At 44.5% G+C, this 23,071-nt stretch overlaps 1 protein-coding gene across 2 annotated transcripts in view; it reads right to left on the bottom strand.

Moving 5' to 3' along the window:
- Window positions 1–15,513, bottom strand: part of cpeb4b (cytoplasmic polyadenylation element binding protein 4b) — a 30,107-nt gene extending 14,594 nt beyond the window's left edge. For both annotated transcript variants that reach the window (XM_084565412.1, XM_084565413.1), the window contains exons 1-3: window positions 15,057–15,513; window positions 12,997–14,234; window positions 2,968–3,058 (exon numbers count right to left, since the gene is read on the bottom strand). In XM_084565412.1, coding sequence (XP_084421538.1) covers window positions 2,968–3,058; window positions 12,997–14,187 — 1,282 coding nt within the window. In that variant the 5' untranslated portion in view covers window positions 14,188–14,234; window positions 15,057–15,513. The remainder of the gene's footprint in view (window positions 1–2,967; window positions 3,059–12,996; window positions 14,235–15,056) is intronic.
- Window positions 15,514–23,071: the final 7,558 nt, after the last annotated feature.

The raw sequence follows: 23,071 nt of genomic DNA, 5'->3' as shown, positions 1-23,071 counted from the left end.
CCGCTGCGTGAACCTTATTTGCATGCGCCTGGCTGCGTGGCTGCATGCACATACAGTACAGTAAGAGCTAAAGCACATGCATGCACAAGCACACAGAACACAGTGATGTATGTGTGTGTATGTGTGTGTTTGTGTGTGTGTGTGTTGCGGCCGAACAGAGGGATCCATTCTGTCAGTCAGGACAATGCTGGAAGGCATTCAAAGCCACTTCTACTGTAGACATTTTGTCTCGCCTGTTCCCTTGCTTCATTGCGCTCACTTTGTTCAATATGTTCAGCTGGAATGAGAAATTGCTGCTCGTTGCTTATGTGTACGCAAATGTGCGATGCGGATTTATTATATCTGTGTGTGCATGCATGTGTGTGTGCGTGTGTGAGAGAGAGAGAGCGAGAGAGCGAGCAGCAGAAAACAAGGATTGGCCTGGAGAGGATGGCTATAGAAGATGTGCTGTAATTATGTTGTTTTTTTTACTTTGCTGTGAGGGAAAAGGGAAGAACTAACTCAAGTCAGTGCTGCACTAGGCACGGCACGTCAAGCCTGGACAATAATTATAAAAAAACAAGGTATAAATAGGATAATATTTTAGAGCAGGCAGAGGGCTACGAGGCAAAAGAAGATAAGGAACGTGTATCCAAAGCAATTAGGAATGAGCTACTCGATAAGAACAGATCTGGGATGGGTGACTGAAGGAAAATAGTAGAAAAGCAGGTCAAACGAGAGGATTGAGAGGAAAAGATTAACATGTTGTGAAGCAATATGTTAGAACAAGAACAGAATGACTGTAAAAGGTAGAAGATTAATTTGCAGACAAATCTTTTCCTTAACAAACATTTACTTTTTGGCTATTATAAGCGGTGGTGTCAAAATGACTTCATCATATTTTCCAAAAAACCCCGTGTGGTTTGATTCCTAATGAAGCAAAAGCTTAGGGTTTTCAATTTAGAAGAAAAACTGCTTCTGGTGCCAAGCTGTTGGAACAGCCGTAGGAATCTGTGCCAGCGTGGCTGGAGCTAAGACACCAAAAGGCGGCTAATGAGGTAGCCTTCCAGTCCTCCTCTCTTAATACTGAGGGAAGATTTACTAAGGTTTGACAGCAGGACATTAGATCACAGCTGGATGTGGCTGAGCCGCGTGGGTCCGAAGCCCAAATAAATCCAAGGTGATTGTGAAGCGTCTTCGGCTCTGATTGTTTGTTGTGTCTTCCACGGCGGTCCTTTTATAGATGTATGATTAAACAGATCAGGACTTCAATTCACAGATGAGGAGGAGTGATCTATGTGCTAGGTTTGTCAATTATCTTCTTGCTAAGTAACATCTGAATGTAAAAACACAACATCTAGGCTGTCCAGACAAGGAAACAACATTTCGTCACTTCAGTCTGTGATAATTTAACCTGAGGCTCCGAGATACGAGTTAATCGATTTCATTTAATTGTTACATCCTAACTAAAGGACAATGTAGTCGTTATCTGGGATTGAGCCTTGGGATCCATCTGAACTACCAACAATATGGTGGACAGCTTCAATTTGTGAGCTCAGCCCAAACGCTTTAAACTCTAAGCTAAAGCCTTGGGAAATCAAAGGCGTTTCTTTCCAAACAGTGATCATTACCAGAACTACTCCCAGCAGCTCCTCCCTCTTGGCCAATAACCAGTACTGGCAACAGTCTTTTCTGTCATCCAGGTAATCTCTCGTTATAACTGCTGCGAGTTGGACCTTTTAAAACAATAAACAATGCTGGCAGCTGAGCTGAAGTCACCATTTCAGGGTGACCACTGACCAACAGCATTCAGCCAGGCGTTAGCTAGAGCTAGTCTATGGTAATTAATAACCAAACATGGTTTGCAAAATGGATCATTCTTGGTTTCAGCACCTGTAGTTGGCTGAAACCAAGAATGATCCACTCTTGGTTTCAGCCAACTACAGGTGTGAGCTCCTGCTTTGTATTGTGCGGGATTTCCAAATACGTATATTGTCGGCCACTGTGGAATGATTGCTGCTGGGAAGTCTTTTTTCATTTGCTCAGTTTTTTTGGACAGAAATAACTGTGTATCACCCTGTTTAGAAAACTGTTACGTCTCTGCAGCAGTGATCATTAAAAACTAATGATGGCCAACAACTTCATTTTAAGATCAGTGGGAGTTCTTCCATTTCTCTCCCTCTCTCTCTCTCTCTCTCTCAAATCCCGGCTTAAATACAAAGGCTAAGCCGACATCATTCTCTCTCCATCGCCTTCGCAAAACGCATGAGAAAAAGAGGTCATACTCATCGCACCACGCTCACTCGCACCTAACTGATTTCTATAAAAACCTTCTTTGTGTGTGTTTTTTTTGTTTTTTTTTTATTAGGTGGGAAGGAGAGAGATGGAAAAGGAAGAAGTAGGTGTGAGGTATCTGCTTAACAGTCTGACCTTTCTTATTGTTGATTATAACACAGAGAGAAGACACGGCTTCTAGATGTCAGATCTGTGGAGGAAGTGGAACTTCTCGGCTAAAACCTGAGGTGTTAACTCATGAATAAGCGTTTGTGCGCACTTATCTTTTCTGTTTCACTGCACTTTTTAACGAAGGCAATCACTAAACGGCAGCATTAATTTTAAGCATCCTCTATTTTTAGTGCCTAAAACTTTTTCCACAGGACTATAGATGTAGATAGAAACTGCACATTTGTCCCAACTAATAGAGTTTCAGATTATATTCTATATTTCATGTCTGTTGTATCTTCAGATATGCACAAAGTGTATATTTACTACTGCCTGTGCATCACAGGCTCTCTAACAATACACCCTCCTCTCCTTTTTGAATTACTATCCAAAACGAACTACAGCGTCTGGATCATCACTAACATAACGTGATATTATATTTTATGGACGACATCTCTGCTGTCAACACAATATGAAATGAAGGTGTAGCCTTGCCGCTTGTCTACATAGTGTTTCATGTTCCCGATTGACGGCTGGCATACTCACCTTTCAGGGTGTCCTGCTCAGCCCTCATGATGTCAATCAGGGAGCTCTCCAGAGTGTTCATGTTGAAGCTGTCAAACGACCTGGTGCGTTCCTAAAGAGAAAAGAGAAGCGGTGTTTATTTTTCTCCACCTGCAGCTCAAAAAGGAGTTCTGGCGCTTAGCCAATCGCATTTACAGCCTCTGTTAATATAACATTGAACCAATTACACCAGGATGACCAAAGGGCACAAGAGGGACAAGAGGAGGAGGCAGCACTCCTCCTGATTTAGTCGAGGGGGTTGTGAGCGGTTGCGAGTGCTTAACACTTTCAGTCGAAAAAAAATGTATTTTTAAGAAGCAGAGCATTTCCTGTTATTTGTTTTCGATGCTGTAGGCTTTGGCGTGAATGTGAGAAATACAAAAGACGCAACAGATTCTTTCTACACGCTCTGATATAAGCAATGGAAAAATAAAGTCAGACAGCTGAACGGCTTCACGGTGCGTGAACCATTAGAGTAACACAAGGAGTTCTGTAGGACACCTCTCTATTTTCTTTTCTTTGTTTGACTTATTGTTTTGTGAGATGCCCTCGCAAGGTCTGGAGGATTTATATCTAACCACCTTTTGTGCACTTTAACTGCTGCGTTATTTGCAAAGTTAACTAAATATGTAATGATTCAACGAGGCAGCACAATGAAAGTCAACACTAAAACAGCAGCAGAGTCACGCAGGCGAGGCGGCTGGAGGATTCCTGGAGGACGGCTTTGTCACCTAAAACAAGAGCATCCTTGGCATACCGGTCAACCTAGATGCGTTTGTATGCACGCACACACACAAACACACACCAAGTGCCAAGCTGATAAGGTTTCAGTGTCGACTCCTCCTCAGCCAGATAAAATATGCAGCCTATGACAACAACTTGTCAACAAACCGTTGGAACCCTTTTGGTTTCTTTCTACAGCCGATGCTCTGCGAAGAAATTCCTGTAAATACTGTTCACGTCTCTAATAGTTTCCGTTTGTCTTATTCTCATCGCACATCTACATTTTCTTCAGTCAGTCTCCGACAAGTGCCACCTTAAAAGCAGAAACAAATTTAAAATAAGGTTCACATTCCACATGCATGCGTCAGAGATCTCACGCAGCAGCAGCAGCGCTAATCTTCTGGCTACATGATGTTGTTAAGTCAGCTGTATGACCAAAAAAAAAAACATTTAGTCATGTCTATTTTCTCCTGACTGTCTGGTCACGACTGAAATAAACTTTTTTTTTTCTCCCTACTTTATGAATCAAACCTATTATACTAAGCTGATGCAAGATTATTAAGATTTACCAATGCCACTGGAAGGAGAGGCCGCACTGAAACAAAAATACATGATTCGAAAAAAACATTTTTGATAAGATATAAGGCTGGGAAACCTGGCAAGATGCTTGACAAGACCAGGCTTTAAGATTTAAAAGAGAAAGCATCACTCTGCAACAACACTTTTTTTGATTCTAGACTCAATCTGGTGCTTAGTTTTTGGGGAAATGAGAACAGCCAACGTGTCTTTAAAGTTTAAAAAGAAAACTAGAAGCGAAGGCCAGAGCCAGCAAGGCAAGCGGTGCACTCATCCAATCAGGTGTAGCAATAGTTTAAAAGCCCGACTGAGAGAGAGAGAGAGGACAGCCATCTGTTTTTTGATCGGCGTGCGTCTGTCTCAAGCAAACAGAAAGCGGAAAGCGACAAATAAATGTGGAATAAACAGTGTCATTATGCAAAAACGCACTATTTAAAGAAAGCTGCCAGAAACCAAAAGAAAATCTACACGCAGAAATGCAGTAGTGAATGTGCAGCTTCAAGCGAGTCTGAAAACACATCCTGACAAGAACATCAACACTGCATGATCAGCCCTGCCCTCGACTTGACTGATAATGGGCTGGACTTGCACAACAAGAATTACCCAACGGGGCAGTCAACTTGCAACCAACCTGTATTGTCAGTTACTATTTTCATTCTCCACGAAACTATGTGTAACATTTAGCATTACGAGGTCAAATACAACACGACGCGTCCACATTAACTCTGCTTTAGGCTGGGTCAAATCCCCACAACACGCTGCAGGCAGTGTCAGTAAAGAAATCTGAAAGCAGCCTGGGAAGAAAAGCTCAGGGCAATGCTATGTTACCCTGAACTCCACAGGGGTCAAATGCTAAAGGGTTCAGGAAAAGCAGAGCTACGTCGGTGGAGCATATGACTAAGAGGTCCACCGGGCAGGCAGTTCACTTTTTCATCCAACAACTCAACAGCTACTTTTACGATGTGACCAGGCAAAGATTGTGGTTGGATATTTGGCGCACTGGCTGGGACGAGAGCCAATTTTTTTTTTTTTTTAAAGCAGCATTTAGGCTGGTGTGAATTTCCCACACTGTCTGTAAGAGCCTAGTTAAACAAAAATGACATGGTAGAAGAACACACCCAGTGCACGCCCTCTCCCTCAAAACAAATATCAACACAGGGATGTAGGCCAGACTAGGGCTACTATTTTCTCATATCCGCTTCAGTATCATATGTGGACTTAAGGCTTTTGCTTCAGGTAAAATAAACCAAACAGTAAACGGCAAGACAAGCAGAAACAAGCGAATGATTGGTTACCGTGTTTAACACAAATGAGTATATCCTAACACAAACAAATATATAATGCATGATAAACGCACACAGACACAAAGAAGCCACTATTTCTGTTTTTTTTTTAGACTGTATGGTACCAGTTTATTTACCGTCTTCTTCACACAGAGCAGGCATCACAGCGTAATTTTGTTATATTGTTCCTGGATTACGGGAATTTATTTTGTGGTGGGTACAGGTGAAGAGCCCAGTCAGTCATTGCAGCAAACTAGCAGCCGTTTATCAAGTGTGTGGAAATACTTCACTAAAGATGAAGCCCATTCTACCGTGGCATGCAAGTCAGTCCTGAAATACAACAAGCGTCACCAAGCGTTCTGCGGTAACAGAGAAAAGGAGGCTGCACATCAACAGTTTGAATTTCATTGTCTAAAGTCACTAGACCTTTAGCTATGGAAAAGGCTTTGGAGACATACCGCATATTTTTTTTATCGTGGCTACATTATCCTATTTTACAGCACGCCGTGTAATACTATTAAGCGCTATCGATGGTGCCGATTTACATGGCCATATCTGCAGCGCGCAGTATTGATAAGCTCATGTGTTAATGTTCAGTTCTGTTGGTTGATACCGTTGGCGTGGCTGCACTTTTTGCCGAGCGAGAGCCGCATACTAGAAGTGTCAGACTGACGGTGTTTATGGTGTTGGCGTCGGCCACGACAGTAGAACGTGTTCAAGCTTCAGTAAACCTGCAGAAAAGCCTCCGTAGCTTTCTTTGTATGAGACGCTACAATATGTATTCAGGTCAAGAAGATAGACTTCATTGCAAAGCATCATGTTCTACTGCATTTTTATGCGTGATGTCATAAACTAGTCGACGTCAAGTCAACTCTCACCTAGGGCTGGGCGATAAAACGATAACGATATGTATCGCGATAGACACGTGATCGATATCAATAGAAAATACGTTCGATAATTTCACTCGAACTCCGTTAGAAAAAAATAGGAAGAAAACCCCGAGCCAGAACTGCAAGTCATTCTGGGGGGTGTAGGCAGAGGAAGGGCTTTAGCCTCTCGACCCATCACGGCCCAGCTAAGCCAGGTTGGTGGCATCAAAAACAAAAAAAGAACGGCGTGGAGTGAAAGGAGAATATGTGCGCGAGAGGAAATTGTAGATAATAAAGGAAAGGTCACCAGTTTGGCAATATTTTGGTTATTTCAAGTCTGACAAGAGTCAAACCGATGTTGTCTGCTAACTTGGTGGCGAGTGAGCATATTAATTGTCTCTTGTCTCTTGATTAGTAGTCGGTTAAGTTTCGTTTATCTGCCGGCCGAGTGACTCGGTTAAGCAGGGATCCACGAGCAGCGGTTATGAGTCGGTTAAGTTTCGTTTCTCTGCGTATTGTGCTTAAGTGAGTGTCTGAGTGCCTTAGTTTGCCGGTTACATGAGCCGAATCTTTTTTTTCCACCGCTACTGAATATTAATTAAAAATGAATGAAAATTAAATGCTATTGAATATGTCATTGTTATCATTTTTTTTTTAAATGACGGGTAAAAATGGGTTATGACGGGATTTTTATGACCCCGTCAGTCAAAGTGACAGACAACGAAAAAGTCTAGCGCAACATCTGATCTAGAGGTACACGGCAGCAGTGCCATACGACAAAACATCAAAGCGATATAAAGAAATAACGGATGCAGTTTAGCACAGGTGAGAAGTCTGGGTAGAAGGTTAAAAAAACGAATCAATAATTATCGATATCGACTGATATGACTGATATCGCCCAGCCCTACTCTCACTGGGCGATATTAGTCAACTTTAAAAAATCCGAAGTCTCATTTCAGTCAACCCCTACTTTTGAGGCCTGGCTGGCGCTCTTAAGTTTCTAAGCATTAGCCTGGAGAGGTACAGACAGTGATTAATCAACAGATTTCCGCATCCATCTCCCTCAACAACTGGCCAGCTGACCAGCAAAGTGCTTATCCCCGACAGATTGCAGGGCTCGCACACACACACACGCACACATTAGCTGCAAGCAGGACGGACACGCACAATTTATAGAGTAGGCCATGGCATGTGTCTCTATGAAAGGTTACCCAAAATAGCCCTGGGCTATAGGTATAAATATAACAGGCATGGCACTACCCAGACACCAAAAAAAAAAAAAATGGATCATGAACCAGTCCAGTTAAATATGAGGCACACCATTTTGTTTAACGCAACTCTTCATTTAAAAACCTGCACAATGGGTTGATTTGTTGTTTGCAAGCAGCAGAGCAAGCCAGATTCACAGACCACGACCCATACGATAAGGAAATTGCATTTTCTGATTCATGTGGCACACACCCATCACGTCACAGTGTAGTAGACAGTCTGCTTTTTGTGAAGAGCCACTGCCACCAATGTGGTCTTCCATGGAAAACAATGCCGAGGGGAACGCTCACATGTTCCGTGTGAGACTAACCAGCACGCATGTGTTGCCCTTGGTGTTGTACGTCAAATGGATGCCCGACGCCTTTGAGACCCCGGAGCTTGCTTATTTCACACAGCCTTAGTTATCACCAAAAGCTGTCAGACGTATAAATCTACCAAAACAGCTACGAAATGAAGCCTGTATGAAGTATAAAGACCAAAAAAAAAAATAAGTCCCTAACATATTTTTATGTCATGTAGAGTAGCAGGGAATGATTAAATACAGCATGCTGTGGGTAAACGCTGCCAACATCCATCATCAGTGTCACCTGCCTGTTAATGAAAAATGGTAGCAGAGTAGAAGAGTGGAGAAAGCAATAGGGTAAAGGACACGAGAATGCATTTTTTATTTTGAGAATTTAGAGGTGGCCAGTGGTGAGAAAGCCTGAGCTTCTAATCACATCAAGAGAGAGGAAACTCAAGGCGAAGGAGGGAAGGTGGAAATGGCAATGCGAGAAAGGCGATGATGGGGAGAGGGAGGGAAAGCGAGTCGTGAGGAATGGCATTGTAAAAAAAAAAATAGAAATGGAAGAAAGGAAGGCAAGAAAAGGGGAAGCAGATTGAGCTTTTGATGTCTGCGATTATCTTTCTTCCTGGTCAAGCATTTCAAAGACCCGCTATGACATTAAATACCCCCCAAGTGTCAAAAACAACCAATTACCCGGCGCTGGCTGAATGACCTCAAGAGAATGTGTATGTATGTGCGTACGTTGGGTTTAACAGGAGCGACAAAGGCAGGAGAATGCTAGGGGATTAGACTGAACTGACTTCTTTATTGTATGCAGCGAGCTAGGCTAAATACAATACGACACTTGACATAAAGTCTGCTTTGTCTTCTTTCTTTGCCAAGACACACGTGCCGAAGACATAGGCCAGGGACTAATTAAGGATAACGCACACATGGGCATGAGCACGTGCATAAACACACACACACAAATGCTCTCCCTTCCTGTTTCGGAGCATCTGTCAAGGGTGTGAGAAGGGCACAATGAGGCTGCATGAGCTGCAGAGTTATGTGCTTGCCAGTGCAGCTCAGACCACTCATTAGTCTATAAAAGCATTTCTCTCATTTTACACTATTGTCACAGGAACCCCGAGGTAACAGCCACAACCTTGAGGTTTATACCGAGAGTGTTTGTAGGTGTAAAAGAATTTGAGTCACGCACGAGAAAAAGGACAGCCACGCGACCCACCTGCCTCCAAGATGTATTGAAATGACTATAAGCACGGTTACACTAATGCTTTTGGACCGTGCTGCTCACCCAACAGCCATAAAATGCTGCGCTCTGCATCAAGCCCGACAGCGAACACAATGACCCCCGCCCTCACCTATTACACAGCAATAACTGCATCGTGTACAGTTCTGATGCTAGAAATAAAAACAAATGGAAGCAAGTAAGCAAAGTCGCGTTCAAGAGAGACTTTCTGACAAAATACAAACAGTGCTGAGGAGGAAGTTTAATAATGTACCTTCGGATAATAGCACCATATAAAGCTGCAATCTATCAAAGCTACGCAAACAGTGAGAAGCGAACCATAACCAGCAGTTACCCAGGTGGCTTACTGAGACAATATCCTGTCCTGGCTTATTCTCCTTCAGGGCCTGCAAGTCTTGACCTGGTTTCTGGCCAAGCGTACCTGTCCAAATCAGCACAGTACACCTGACACAACAGTAGGACTCTCACCTTGAAGTACACAGGTGATGAATTCAGAAAGATGGAAACAGAAGATGGAAGAAAAAATGAAGGATTTCCTGACATTTAAATAGGACAAACTTGCGCTCGAAAGCTAGCTGCTAGCTGAACCGTGCATTAGCCGCTAGCAGCAGTGTCCCTGGACCGGAGCCCATCCTGAATACTAAAGCTGCTCTAATACAGCAGTGGCTCTCCCCGCTGCGGCAACAGTACTGGAACATCTTCTCCCTCTCTGTGCTATGGTGCTGTACACCACTTTGGATTAAAATGTCTGACAAATAGCATTGGTGCTAGCATTGTGCGACAATTTTCTTTTTGATATACACTCGCTTGCATCTGATGGCTCAAGAGAATCACAAGATAGTGGGAGCGAGGAGCGAGGGATCCTTGCTTCAGCTGCTAGCTGCTTAACCTTAGCCATCTTACAGGGGTTAGCCATTCACCTTGTGCCTGTAAAGTACTATTATCACATCTAATCCAAAACTGCACAAAGAAGCAAAGTGCGTAGTGAAATAAAAGTTATTTTATCGACTGCAGAAAGGCAGAACAATGGCAACACTAACTAGAGCCCTTATTTGTCATGCAAATGCTAAAATGGAAACTATGCGAGGCAGGTGGAGAAGGCTGAAAGTGGAAGAGCGTTACGACAGTACATTGTGGATCCTGTTTAGTTAAGAGTAACACAAACTGCAGTATTTCACATTTGCCAACCAGAGAGTGGCTTAAGGCTACACGTGTGATCGGTCATCTGATCTGAGAAGCACCATTTTGAGAGGGTTTTGAAGACAGAAGCCGGTGCAATTTGTGTGATAATTTCAGTGAGAGTCATTTTTCGGCAGAGGTAATAAAATGGGAGTGCACGGAAAGGAAATGGCCGAGGCAAACTGGTCCGACAGATGTGGCAATTTTCATGTCACGTGTGTACATGTTAAGCGCGGACACTGAAAGTCAAACAAACACTGAACGACGGAGGACGCATCTGACAAATAAACCTGACACTTGACAGTCGGCCGTGCGGCAATTTAACCGCGGTTTCTACAGAGACGGGTTCAACACTGCAACATGATCCTCGCCGGTCAGCCGTAACATTATGATCACCTTCCTAATATTGTGTAGGTCTCCCTTGTGCCTCCAAAACAGTTGTGACTAATCAGAGAATGGACATGGGCCTTCTGAGGGTGTCCTGTGGTGTCTGGCAGAATATTTTAGTGGGGGCCTTTGGGTCCTATGGGTTGAGGGGAGGGACCTCAGTTTGGGATCTAGTGAATTTGGAGGCCAGGTCAACACCTTGTGCTGTTTTTCTTGTTTTTTTGAGTTGTTCCTAAACTGTGTTAGTGTGCGTGTCTGCGTCAATGTGAGACTTGCGTCATAAACCCAGACATTAGGCAAAATTATGCTGGTACACATTCAGGAGCACAAAGAGACACGTAAACAAATTTGCTTGCCCCAATGACTTTGACTTAAATATGGTTGTATTCGTGTGCATTATGCTCCACTGGGAAATTTCTCATCTAACTTTCTATCTTCACATTTTGTTGTGATCTCAACCTATAGTGTCAGTTTCTTGTTATTTGTAAATGTTTTATACTTACACACACAACCAGGCCCTCTCCCTCACACACACACACACACAAACACAGAGTGAGGCCATTCAACGCCCATCCTCCATCTGCCATTGCAGTATCAAGAGGGCAAGAGGACAATGCTACTTTAGTTGATCTGATTCAACCACGGGGCAGAGCAGCATACTGCTGCAGCTACAGTAAGGCGGGCTGTGGCTTAACTCTGACACAAGCACGAAACAGAAGCGACTGTCAAAATGGACGCGCAGGTTAGGTTGAATCGGAAGGACTAAAAGAGTTAGGTGGAATTTTCACATCCACTATTTACGGGTTTCCCTAAAATATTAAGAATGACATCCTAATTATCTGGATCAGGTCAGGCGTGAACCTGACTCCGTGACTACGTACTGCAATTAACTGCAGGAATCACAAATGGCTGCTGGGATGTTCTTGCCCTTGCTGCTTATTCGTCATAAATACTCAAGACATGTCAAGGCATGTCAGCACACATGTAGCCTGTGGAGCACTGTGAGTCACTAATTGCAAATAGAGATAATAGAGCACTGGGAAAGGTCATAGCAAGGAACACATTTCAGTTTTGAAATTGGGTTACTTTCCATCTTCAGACATGTGTAATTCATTGGTAAAGATAATGTCAGGTAAAGCGAACTTCCTTGGAAATGAAGAAGGCCCTCACTAGTAGTCTCTAAGGCCATTTAGTGATGTTGTCGGGTTATTGGCAGACAGCTGAAACAACAAAGGCGAGCAATCATTCAAGCAATCTGTTCCATTCGTGAGGACATTGGGAACCGATGGAAACCACGTAGATAAGGACGATCTCAAGTTAATTAGACAGAGCACACTGCTAGTTGATGAAGGAACATTGTCTAAAAGAAGATGTACAGCACTTAAAGAACCCTTTCATCGGGTCATCGGGTCGAGCCGGGCCCAGAGCAACCTCGCCTTTCTTCACCCCCGCCTCCCTGTAACGAGTGACTCAATCAATCACGTGCTAGATCAATAAAATGAATTACCCCATACCTTTCTTCATCACGGCTGGTTCCTGCATGTGATAATTATTCTAGCCATCTTCCTTGTGTAGGGATCCGGTTATCAGAATCATGTGAATACGCTGGTATTGTTCGTCAATGACGGTCATGACATAGGCGATTAATAAAACTGTAGTCCTGAAAAATCATTAGGGTTGATTGATACCCTGCTATGTGAAAGGAGTAAAGCATAGAGCTTGGTCTTGTTCTGATTGGAAATAGACAAATTTCTATCTACATTTTTCTTTTCACGTCAGTCTTTGTTGTCCATTCCTGCAACTGTTCTCCTGGCAACCTCTCTCTCTCTCTCTCTCTCTCTTTCCTAATGTCTAACCTCCACCTCCTATTTCCATTTCCCTCTCCCCATCTTTTTCTCTCCCCCAACTCCCCCTTCCAACCACCCAACTCATATACGTGGCACACACCACTGCAGTGACAGAGCCACATTAGTCATCATAAGGGACATACAGCTGCGGAAGTAGAGTCCAATGACAGATTGGACAGGGTAACAAATCCATCCCCTCCCCCACCACGTCTAAAAATAGCAGCTATACCACACACTATAATAATATTATACATTATACGTAATATTATACAAGCGGCTGAAAATATTCACTCGATTCACAACGGTACCTGCAAAACCTGAGAAAAACGGCACGATGACTGACCTGAAATGGGAAGATGTTATCACTGCGGCCGACACCATCGTCCATCCAGGATTTTGGGTTGAAGCCTGCGGGACTGTTTCGGGGGTACTTCTGTGACGCCACGTGGTTGTTGGGGAAAGTCTTCTTCAGTGGAGAGATAGAGTTGATGGGGGTCATGCCGCCGTTCAGCCCACGGCGATAATCTCTGCCCTGAGAGCCTCCCCAGCCGCCGCCACCACTACCATAGCCTCCTCCGGGACTCCAGGAGGTGGAGGAGCCGGGGGATGGAGAGGGGCTCTGGTAGCTGGCCGGACCCCAGGGGGACGGGGGCTTGTTCAGGCTGTTGGACAAATGTGGCAACTGGCTGAAAGCCGGATTCCTGTGTGGGAAGGGTGGCGGAGGGTGGGGAGAGGCTGGGGAACGCCGATGCTGCTGGTGTTGGCTGTGGGGGTGCTGGAAGTGGGGGTGCGGTGGGGGGGCCGGGTGGTGCTGGGACAAGGCCGCTGCTGGTCCGATCTGGGGGGAGAAGTTCCCACCAAATCCAGGACTGACGTGGTGTGAGAAGTTCGGGAACAGCAGAGGGCCATTGTTGGCAGAAGCTGGATTGAAAAAGCTGACGTCCTCATTGATGATTGTTGATGGCGCGGGCGGGATGGCAGCCGACCAGTTGTTGAAGCCAGTAAGTGATGACGAGGTCGTACTGGACTGGACTGGGCCAGTTCCCCCGAGACCAGATGTCTCCTGGTAATCGAAGCCTGTCAGGACAGGTGACTCAAGACGAAGCTGCTTCTCCTTTCCGTTGCTGCCTTCAGACGTGCCGTTCTCCGTCTTGGCTTCCTCTGACCGAGCTTTTTCCAGTTCTGAAATTATCCCACCGCCACTTCCACCCTCCTGGTGACTCCCAGGAGACAACTGCTGCTGCTTTTCTTGCGTTTCTTGCATTTCCTGTTGCTGCTGTGCTTTGGGCTTCTCTGGGCCCCCCAGGATTTCGTCTTGCACACTGTTGTGGGTGGCAGAGGCAGGGAAGAGCCAGGGAGAGCCTCCTGTGGTGCCATTCCCTGCGGCTGTAGTGCTGTTTATGAAAGCAGCAGGGCTCTGCGACACATTTTGGTGGTGGTGAGGGGGCTGCAGATGCGGGTGGATTCGGACCGGGAATGCAGACTTGTTGCCAGTGTTGTTTTGAACTAGGACTCCAAACCCGTAATCCCCCATTTGTTTTCTCCCCCCACAAACAAATGCTCGCCCGTGATAGTTTGGTCCTATTGAGAGAAGAGCACACAGGATGGCATGCACTGAGTTAGCAAGTCGGCCCTTCGCACACAGATCAGGGGATTTAGAAACAACTAGGTGGTTGAACATAGAGACGTTAAGAGATTTCTCTGTTGCCTGCACATATTATAATTACACACTACAGCCATGGAAGAGCTCATTCTTGCATTCAGCAATCTGCCCCTATTACTCTGCGCAGCTACAAAAAGCCATCCAGTTAACATTACATCTTTAGCTAATTATAACCCCGTGACGTTGCCAGCTTTTAAGTCCACAGCTGAGCTGCTGGCAGCCACCGGTAAATCTAAAAAAAAAAAAAAAAAAAAACCCACTGCTGTCGACCACATATTCTGCATTTTCATACGTTTTACCAACGCAAACCCACTGGCACACGATTAATTACCCAGCAGACACCCTCGACGAGAACAATATAAGAAGAAATATTAAGGAATTGTCCAAACATTAACAATAAACCGTCATAACGTCCAGAAATAAAACCCTCGACCTTGTTTGACAGCTGTCAGCAGTCCACAGAGTCCGACCCGCAAATTGTGTCACATACAGATTTGCTTTTAACGAACACAATGATTATTATCACGAATTATTATTATTATTATTATGTCCACTTCACACTAGAAAACGCCGTCGAACAGTCGAGCAGTTAAAATTTAAAAGACGTTAGCCGGCCAGCTAACTTTTCCATTCGCTGCTAACGTTAGCTAGCTAGCTAGCTAGCTATTAACTGTTAGCACGAATGCTAGCTAGCTGGAAAAGGCTGGATACAGTGCGAATAGAAAAAAAATAATTTTCACCTTCTGATCACCACCTTCGACCTCGGCGAAGTCTTTTTTTGTCGAGATCTTTCCCCCGGGATGAGAGCGAGATGATGTCCTTGAAACAATGAGTAGGGCAGGCAAAGCTTTTTTTTTTTTTTTTTTTTTTTCAGAGGCGATTTAATAGCTGACTCGTACAGTGCAGTCGGTCAGCTCTTTTTTTTTTTTTTCCTCTCTCCCTTCTCCTGACGTGTCCTGCCTGCTCAATGACACAGCTCTCTATCTGCTGCCTCTAATCTGGACTTGTATACCATCAATGAGCTTTGCTAACGTGGCAATGTGTGGAATATATTCGGCCGCGGTTCTGTCACAAAGCCTTATTCGATCGGTTTCATTGTTCGCTAGGATTTCGGTATCTTTCCTGCCTTTTTCCTACTGAGCCAGCCGATCCCTGTGTGCTTCTTGGCTGCCCCCTCTCTCCTGGAACCGACCGTGGCCGAATGACAGCGAGAGATCAGCCGAGACACACTTCCGCTTCTGGCGCCGCCCTCTGCGCCGTGGCCACGCCCCCCGCCGAGCCACACCTCGGTTCGTGATTGGCCGAGCCACCGGCAACCTCTCCCCGTGCATTCCTCATTTAACAGCTATGCACCAATAATACACCCATGCCACACGTAAGTACTGCCCACTGAGGTCAGAAAGATGAAAAAAAAAATATAAATAAATAAATAAAAAAAAACCTCCTCCCTTTCACGGTCCTGTCCTTTCACGACGCAGCCGGTACCAGGTCGTGAGAAAAATGAGAAACCCACCCCCCACCCTCCTCGAAAGGATGCCAAAGCTGGAGAAAAGAGCATCCTTGTCTCCTTGTATATGTGGAAATGGAGCAGCTCATTTCAGCAGCTCCTTTATGTTGATTTGCTGTTCAAGATATCCTTCACATCACAATTCCTTATCTCTGCACCATCTTTTTTTGGAGGAGGGGTTACACTCTATATTAAATATGCAGTTAGTTTAGCTTAGCATAAGCAACCGTGTCCTAAAGCTGGAAGGAAATAGCCAGCCACCACCTTTGCACCTTTAAAAATTACAAATGTTCATTTTTGATGGAGATGCGTTCCTGTTTCTACCTTTGCATAAAGCCAGGTTAGCAGTCTTTACGATAAGCTAAGATAGATAGGTACGCACAAACACCATGCATAGTGTATAATGATATAAAAATAAATATGCAATATATTCAATAAGCGAGGTAGATGTAAGGATGAGCTCAGGAGGGGGGCTATTTCGTGTCATAGGAACCTTATGGGTCTTGTTGTCAATGTGAGGTCGCTAGGCAACCAGAAACAGACGGTGATACGTGTTAGAGATGCCATTAGGTGTTTTCAGTTTTTTTTACTTTTGCACAAGGCCAGGTTAGCTAGTTATCGCGGCCTTTAAGCTAAGCTAAGTTAGCATAAGGCTGCTAGCTCCAGCTTCATAGTGAGTGGGCAGACATCCTCTTATTGCCAACTCATTGCACCATATTCTGTCAGATATAAGAGTTTAAGGTGACTTATCGCACAGCAATCGCCCCCTAGTTTCTCTTGTATACCACATCGTGGCCTATCTCAGAGATGTGTCTGCTTTGCCTTTCCAGATGTCTGACCATCCAACTCCCTTTTTCCTCCATCACCCGCCCACGCCATTCCCCGCTCCTCTTTATCTTCCTCCCCGTCGTCCTCTGTGTCCTTTCCTCCCGTGTGGTCATTATCACGGGGAGGTCATCTAACAGCTTTGACTCTGTCAGTCGCGCCGACCCTCACCTGGCGGGCGTTACATCCAGCCGCAAATGGCTATCTAATAAATCTGTCACTTCAAGTCCAGCTGGGGGGGAGTGATAAATTAGAGAATCTGTAGTGCTCTGCATTATTAAATACGTATAGAAAGGATGAGCAGGCGATTTGAGGCGGGAGGCGAGGGGGGCAGGTATTGGTAGGGTTATAGAGCGAAGGGATTAAAGTAATCCGATTAAAAATAAAAATAGATTACAGATGTCTGATAATAACATTATTGACACTCGGCTTGCAAATTGGTGTGATCCGTGCAAATACCAGCGCTTGCGTTGATATTTGCAGTTAAATGGTTTTAAAACTACAATGAAGCGAGTTTGATGATTGCACCACAATTTGTTTTTAAAGGAGTTAGATTACGGGTATTAACCCAATTTCACTTCCCGTCATTAGAGTCCTGCATCAGAATTATTACTCACATCTCTTTATACTTCCTGGAATAATATATGTTAATGATATAATAAGGCAGCTACTACCAAACTAATGCTTCCACCTCTGGTGTTTTTAATCAGAGCAACTTGTTCTTGCTCCAGCCTAACTCTGTATCATGACTTATTCTACCTGTGACCTTCATTTCCTTTCCTCGTTTTTTTTTTTTTTTTTTTTTAATCTCCGTTCGCTTCCACAAACAAAACTGTTCGAGAGAAATCTTATTCACACACTGGAGGGTGAGAACCAGCAAGAGGAAGGAGTAATGTTTGATAGTCCTAATTGTGCCCTAGCTGTATGATACTTTTTTTTTTTGCGCAGGGCAAAGAATTCCTCTCACAGTAGGGTGGATGATTAGGCAGAGTGCCTGGCGCTGTAAATGGATTTCTAGGACAGAATAACCGGTCTTACTGGCCTTGCTTGGGAAACAACACCCTCTCCTCCTGTACCGTCCTTTCCTCTTTCTCTCTGTCTTTCACTCTCTGTCTCTCACACACAAACACACATTGTTTTTTTGTTTTTTTTTAATCAAATCCTCCATGCCCAGAGCTAAGCACAAAGCAGAAAGGACACACGGCATACATATTTATGAAATTATTTATAGGAGCTACAGTATATCTCTGTATCTACAGTCTGTGTGTGTGTGTGTGTTCAAACGTATTGAGATGTGTAATTTATCTACTGTGTGAAATTGCTAATAGCCAGTTTTTAACCATGCGCTCTCTCTCTCTTTCTGGCGGTGCTTTTCCTGCCTGCGCCGCCATATCCAAAACTGGATAGGTGCTATGAATAAAACATTGAATCCATTAAAAAATTAATCGCCTCTACCTTAGGCATAATTATGGCTCGATTCCTCCCAGAGTGCACGAGTGTGTTTGTGAGTGTAAGTGTGCGCAGAGGTTCCTAAGAGCAAAATGTGCACATGCAAAGAACTCTGCTATTGACGATAGTATCATTCAGCAAAAAGGGAGGGGGGGGGTTCTTTGTGAGAGCTGTGGTATACGTGTAAATTATGAAGAAGTTTAGGGTATGTGTTGATGTACAGTTCGAAGAGTGTAACAAAGCCTCGCGATGAGCCGTGTTTGAGTCCTATAAAATATTCAGAGATGGTACGTGTAGCTAACAAAATGGTGCGGACGTCCTCCTGGGCAGCTTTGGGATGCAAAAGACCTCTGGGTGTGGGGTTAGGAGAGCTGGGGGAGGGGTCCTATTGATCCGTGGTGAGGTATCATTCGCAATGACTGAAAACATCATTTAAAAATATAAAGAAAAGCCGCCAAACTTCCTTCACTCTTCATATTCCAGAGCAGTCCGTCTCCGCAGTGTTTTGTTTTCTGACAGCCGCGGACCTTTCACATCCTTCATCCATCCAGTGTATTTTGCCCTGTTATGCTCTCCCCCGGGACCCTATACTAATTAAGCCAAAGAGGTCTTTCTGGGTAGTGGGCCGGGATGACTGCTTGAAAAAGACACGTGGTCTGTGTATGTGTGTGTGCATGAGTGTGTGTGTGTCACAAAGGCCAGGCTGATTTCATGACTCCATTGGGTACAGAAGGGATAATAAATTACAACAGAGCAGCAGCTGGGGGTCTGCGATTCGAGTGTGTGTGTGTGTGTGTGTGTGTTAGGGTTGGTGCATTAGATTGACCGAATACGTGGTTAAGTCTGTTAAAACTAAACAACGTGGACTTTGTGTCACCGTCAGTGGCCGAACCTTTTTATATTAATAAAGCCAAATGTGTCAGATGACGAATAGGCCTGCAAGAAAATAAGAATTTAAAAAAGGCACAAAAATTTACATAATTACTGTGAACGTCATTGAAATTACCGGTGGATTACTCATTGTTGTCCTGATTTTATTGCACGCAAAAGTTCTACGTAGAAATGTGTAAAAGTCCTTCAAACTCAGGGATTTCAGGGACTCAATCTGGTGTCTTGATTTTGCAAAAATGTTATTGATCCCTTCCCCGTGGGGAAACTGGGTCAAGGATGTCCAAGGGTGGGCAGCAGAAAAGAAAAAGCATAGTAGTGCTTTTCGTCTACCTTCATATCTTCCAGTAAATCCGTGTATGGCGACCGATTCGTGTGCTATATATACGTGGCAGTCTGCAGCAGTGTGTGAATGTGTTGTTGCCATGGCGATGCCAAATTTGGGCTACTTGTTCATTCATCCACTTTCTGTTACGCATATAAAAGGAGATTCTAATTTCTCCTTATATTCTCCTCTGTTTGCGTCTTTACTCTTCCTCTTGAGTCAATGGAAGAGAAAAACGCTTGGAAACAGGTATCGATATGTCAACAGTGTGTGTGTGTGTGAGTGTGTAATTAGAGAACGTGCACGAATGTGCGTGTGTTTGTGTGTGTCAGAGGAATCAGTTGCCTCCAAAGCTGGAGTGGTTTCATTTACCTTCTGGGCACCGCTCCACGGCTGATGAGTCTGGCTGGGCGACATTTCGAAAAGGAGCCAGGACAACAGTCACTGGAAGGATTCGACGGGCAGCTTCTAGTAAATAAAAATCCACCATTTTGGCTTTTTGCGGCTTATTTTTAATGTTGTGGTGTTCAAGTCATCAAATCTCCAAAGGTAATATTCTCAAGAGGTGTTGCACAGCTAATATTATACACCGTTTATTGGATATTACCCTGGTTTCCCACAGAAAGCACGTCATACCAATGGTACAACTTAGCTGATCCCCGTCATGTTAAGCTATGTTTCATGACCAAATACTTGCAAACTAATGACATTCCCATCTTGCAGCCTCGTACAAAAACAGGTTTGGTTTCTATAGGTGTGACAGGGGATAATCTTTATATAACTACGTCACTGATATTGTGTAAAGGATTCAATTTACCTATGAATAAGGTGCTGGCTACTTTGAGTAACAGATGGGTGCTTTTGTGGGTGACTAGCTGTTATATGCCCCCCTCAGCTCCACTCATGCTCCACATCTTTACCTGTTTAGCCAGGAGTTGGGCGGAGTCAGGCGCTGCCAAGATGGCGCCTGCCAGAACCACTAACACTGTGCTTCAAAACTGCTCTCGGAAATCCTACCGGTGACGTCATGTCCATCTTTTAAAAACCACTGACAGGAGAAGTAAATAACATTGACCATCTTGTGACAATTCAGTGTTCTGCTGGGAAACTTTTGGACCTGGCATTCATGTGGTTGTTACTTAGCACACACCTAGACCAGACCAGGCACCCCCACCCCATAGCAAAGACACTCCTTGATGGCAGCAGACATCCCCCAGTACAGGACACATACACAAAAACGATCAATTATATGCGGGATGATCCACAGAGGCCCCTCCCCTCAACCCATAGGACCCAAAGGCCCCCACTAACATCTTTCTGTTGCCAGACATAGTGCATTACGAAGGTGTTCATAATGTTATGCCTGATCGGTGTATAATTAATGTTGCCTTGTATTCTCCATTACACGTTTGGTCCTTCAGTTATGAGAGCGACAACAAAGCGTGATGTTTGCCACCTTCTACAAAACCAGATAAAAAAAAAAAAAAGTGTAGCCGCGTGAGGTTCATTGTCCTTGTTCATTGATGTGTGTCTTTTTTTCCTTTGTGTGTCTCTGTTCAGATTAAAAACACACACTGTGCTGACAGAGGCTAAAATAGAGAGCAGTGGACAGAGGAATGCTGAGTCAAGCAGACCTGAGCCTCCCCCTGCCCCAATAAAGGTGCAGACCACGTGGCCTCATCAATAATGGAGCGTTTTCCTGCTGAAAGTCACTGATGTGTGTTTATTAAGATGTTAGGCTAGTCTTCTCAAGGTTGTGTGTGAATCTTTTATCATTCGTGTCATTCACACGGTCACATTTTTGAGGAGTGAAAGCAAATCCCTGCTACATAAATCGGTACATGTTAAGACGAAGGCTGGAGGGGAGGGGGAGGGGGGGAGGGGGAGGGCACAGAAACAGATAGTTTTGGCTCATATTTCCAGATCACTTTAACTTCAAGCTGGAGCTCCAAGAGTCTGTTATCAGTCAACGCAGCTGTACCTCCGAGGACACTGGGATGCGCGGTGATGTCTCAGCCAGCAAAGAAAACTGTTTGAATAATGTAGTGACTTCCAGGCGGAGGTTTCCAGACACGCTACTCCCTCCAGCAACTCTGTAATCCCCTAAATCTAACTTTGTTCAACTGTGAACTTTCAGAATTAAGGAATTTCTTAAGGCTGAAGCTCACGGCGCACGCATACAAACACTATCAAAATCATCACTTAGGCATTGGTTGGGTGTGTGTTCAAGTACCTGGGTCAATGTTGAGTTTATTTACTACAGTGTGTTTGGCGCATTATAATCATCTTGGTATTTAGCAGCTGAGTGCTCAGAGTGAGGAGAAGTCGATTTTATATAACTGTATATATTTTTACACATGTACTGCCACCTTCGTAATGCACTATGTCTGGCAACAGAAAGCTGTTAGTGGGGGCCTTTGGGTCCTATGGGTTGAGGGGAGGGGTCTCTGTGGATCATCCCACAGATACTTGATCAGTTTCTAATGAATTTGGAGGCCAGGTCAACACCTTGTGCTGTTCTTTATGCTTTTTTTAGTTGTTCCTAAAGCGTTTTTGTGTGTGTGCGTGTGTCAGGCTGCATCCTGCTGGAGATGGCTGCTGCCATCAAGGAGTGTCATTGCTAGTCTGCCTAGTCTGGTCTAGGTGGGTGCTACATGTCTAAGTAACATGCACACGAATGAATGCAAGGTCCAAAAGTTTCCCAGCAGAACACTGAATTGTCACAGGATGGTCAATGTTATTTACTTCTCTTGTCAGTGGTCATAATGTTGTGGCTGATCAGTATGTGCACATACAAGGAATTTGCTCTCTGCATTTAACTCATCCATTCGAACACACTAAGAGCTGTGGGCAGCCATGCAAGGATCCTGGGGAGCAGTTCTTGGGGGTTAGGTGCCTCACTCAAGAGTACTTCAGCCATGAACATTGATCTTACAGTTTTACATCAGGAGCATCCTGCCAGTTAAGATCTGTATATATTGATGCTATACGATGGTCTTTGATTTTGTCAGTAAACCTTTGTTTTAATCATCGTTTCCTTTTTCAAACTCTTCTTCGTCGCCACACACATTTAACGTTTGATCATCCTCAGGATACTTCAATTTTGCTCTCTGTCCACTTCGTACTAGAAACAACAGACGAGACAAATACAATGAAACAACACGGTGAAACGTTTTACTCGTTTGTTTCTTTTTATTTCTCCCTCTCTCTCTCTCTTTTTTTATTATTGTCTGATGTGTGTAGAGCTCTTTGTCATCGGGTCTGAACACTGCTCGACAAACAGACAGGTTTTATTAAGACGAGAAAAATAAACCGCAACGTTTGCTCTCCGCTTATGCGCCAGAGAGAGGCTTCCTCCGAGGGGGCCGATTTGCTAATGATCTAGGGATACTCTGGTTTGCCGTGGATTTGCTATCGACTTTCTTGTGCAGCGATATTGGTGTGTCAGACGTACCGGATGTCTACACATGCTGCACGTTAATGAGTGGGGCTTGATGAACGTATGATACAGATGTGGATCACGTTGCTGTGTTCCTCCCGTGAGCCCAGAGGGCCGGCGCCTGGCTGAGCATCCAGCTAGAGCGAGTTCACCAGACTGATCATGATACGCTCTGATCAATCGCCCTAAACTACCAACGGGCCATATTGTGAACTCTTCAAACGGAGGTCAATAAACACAACAGATCCTGGGGGGCCCTGAGGCATTGAGGGTGGGGTGAGGGTGTGGATCAATCTCTTCACTAAAGCCCCCCCCCCAACCC

Source organism: Chelon labrosus (assembly GCF_963514085.1).
Source record: "Chelon labrosus genome assembly, chromosome: 17".
Taxonomy (NCBI): Eukaryota; Metazoa; Chordata; class Actinopteri; order Mugiliformes; family Mugilidae; genus Chelon; species Chelon labrosus.
This window is presented reverse-complemented; position numbering and strand designations above follow the sequence as displayed.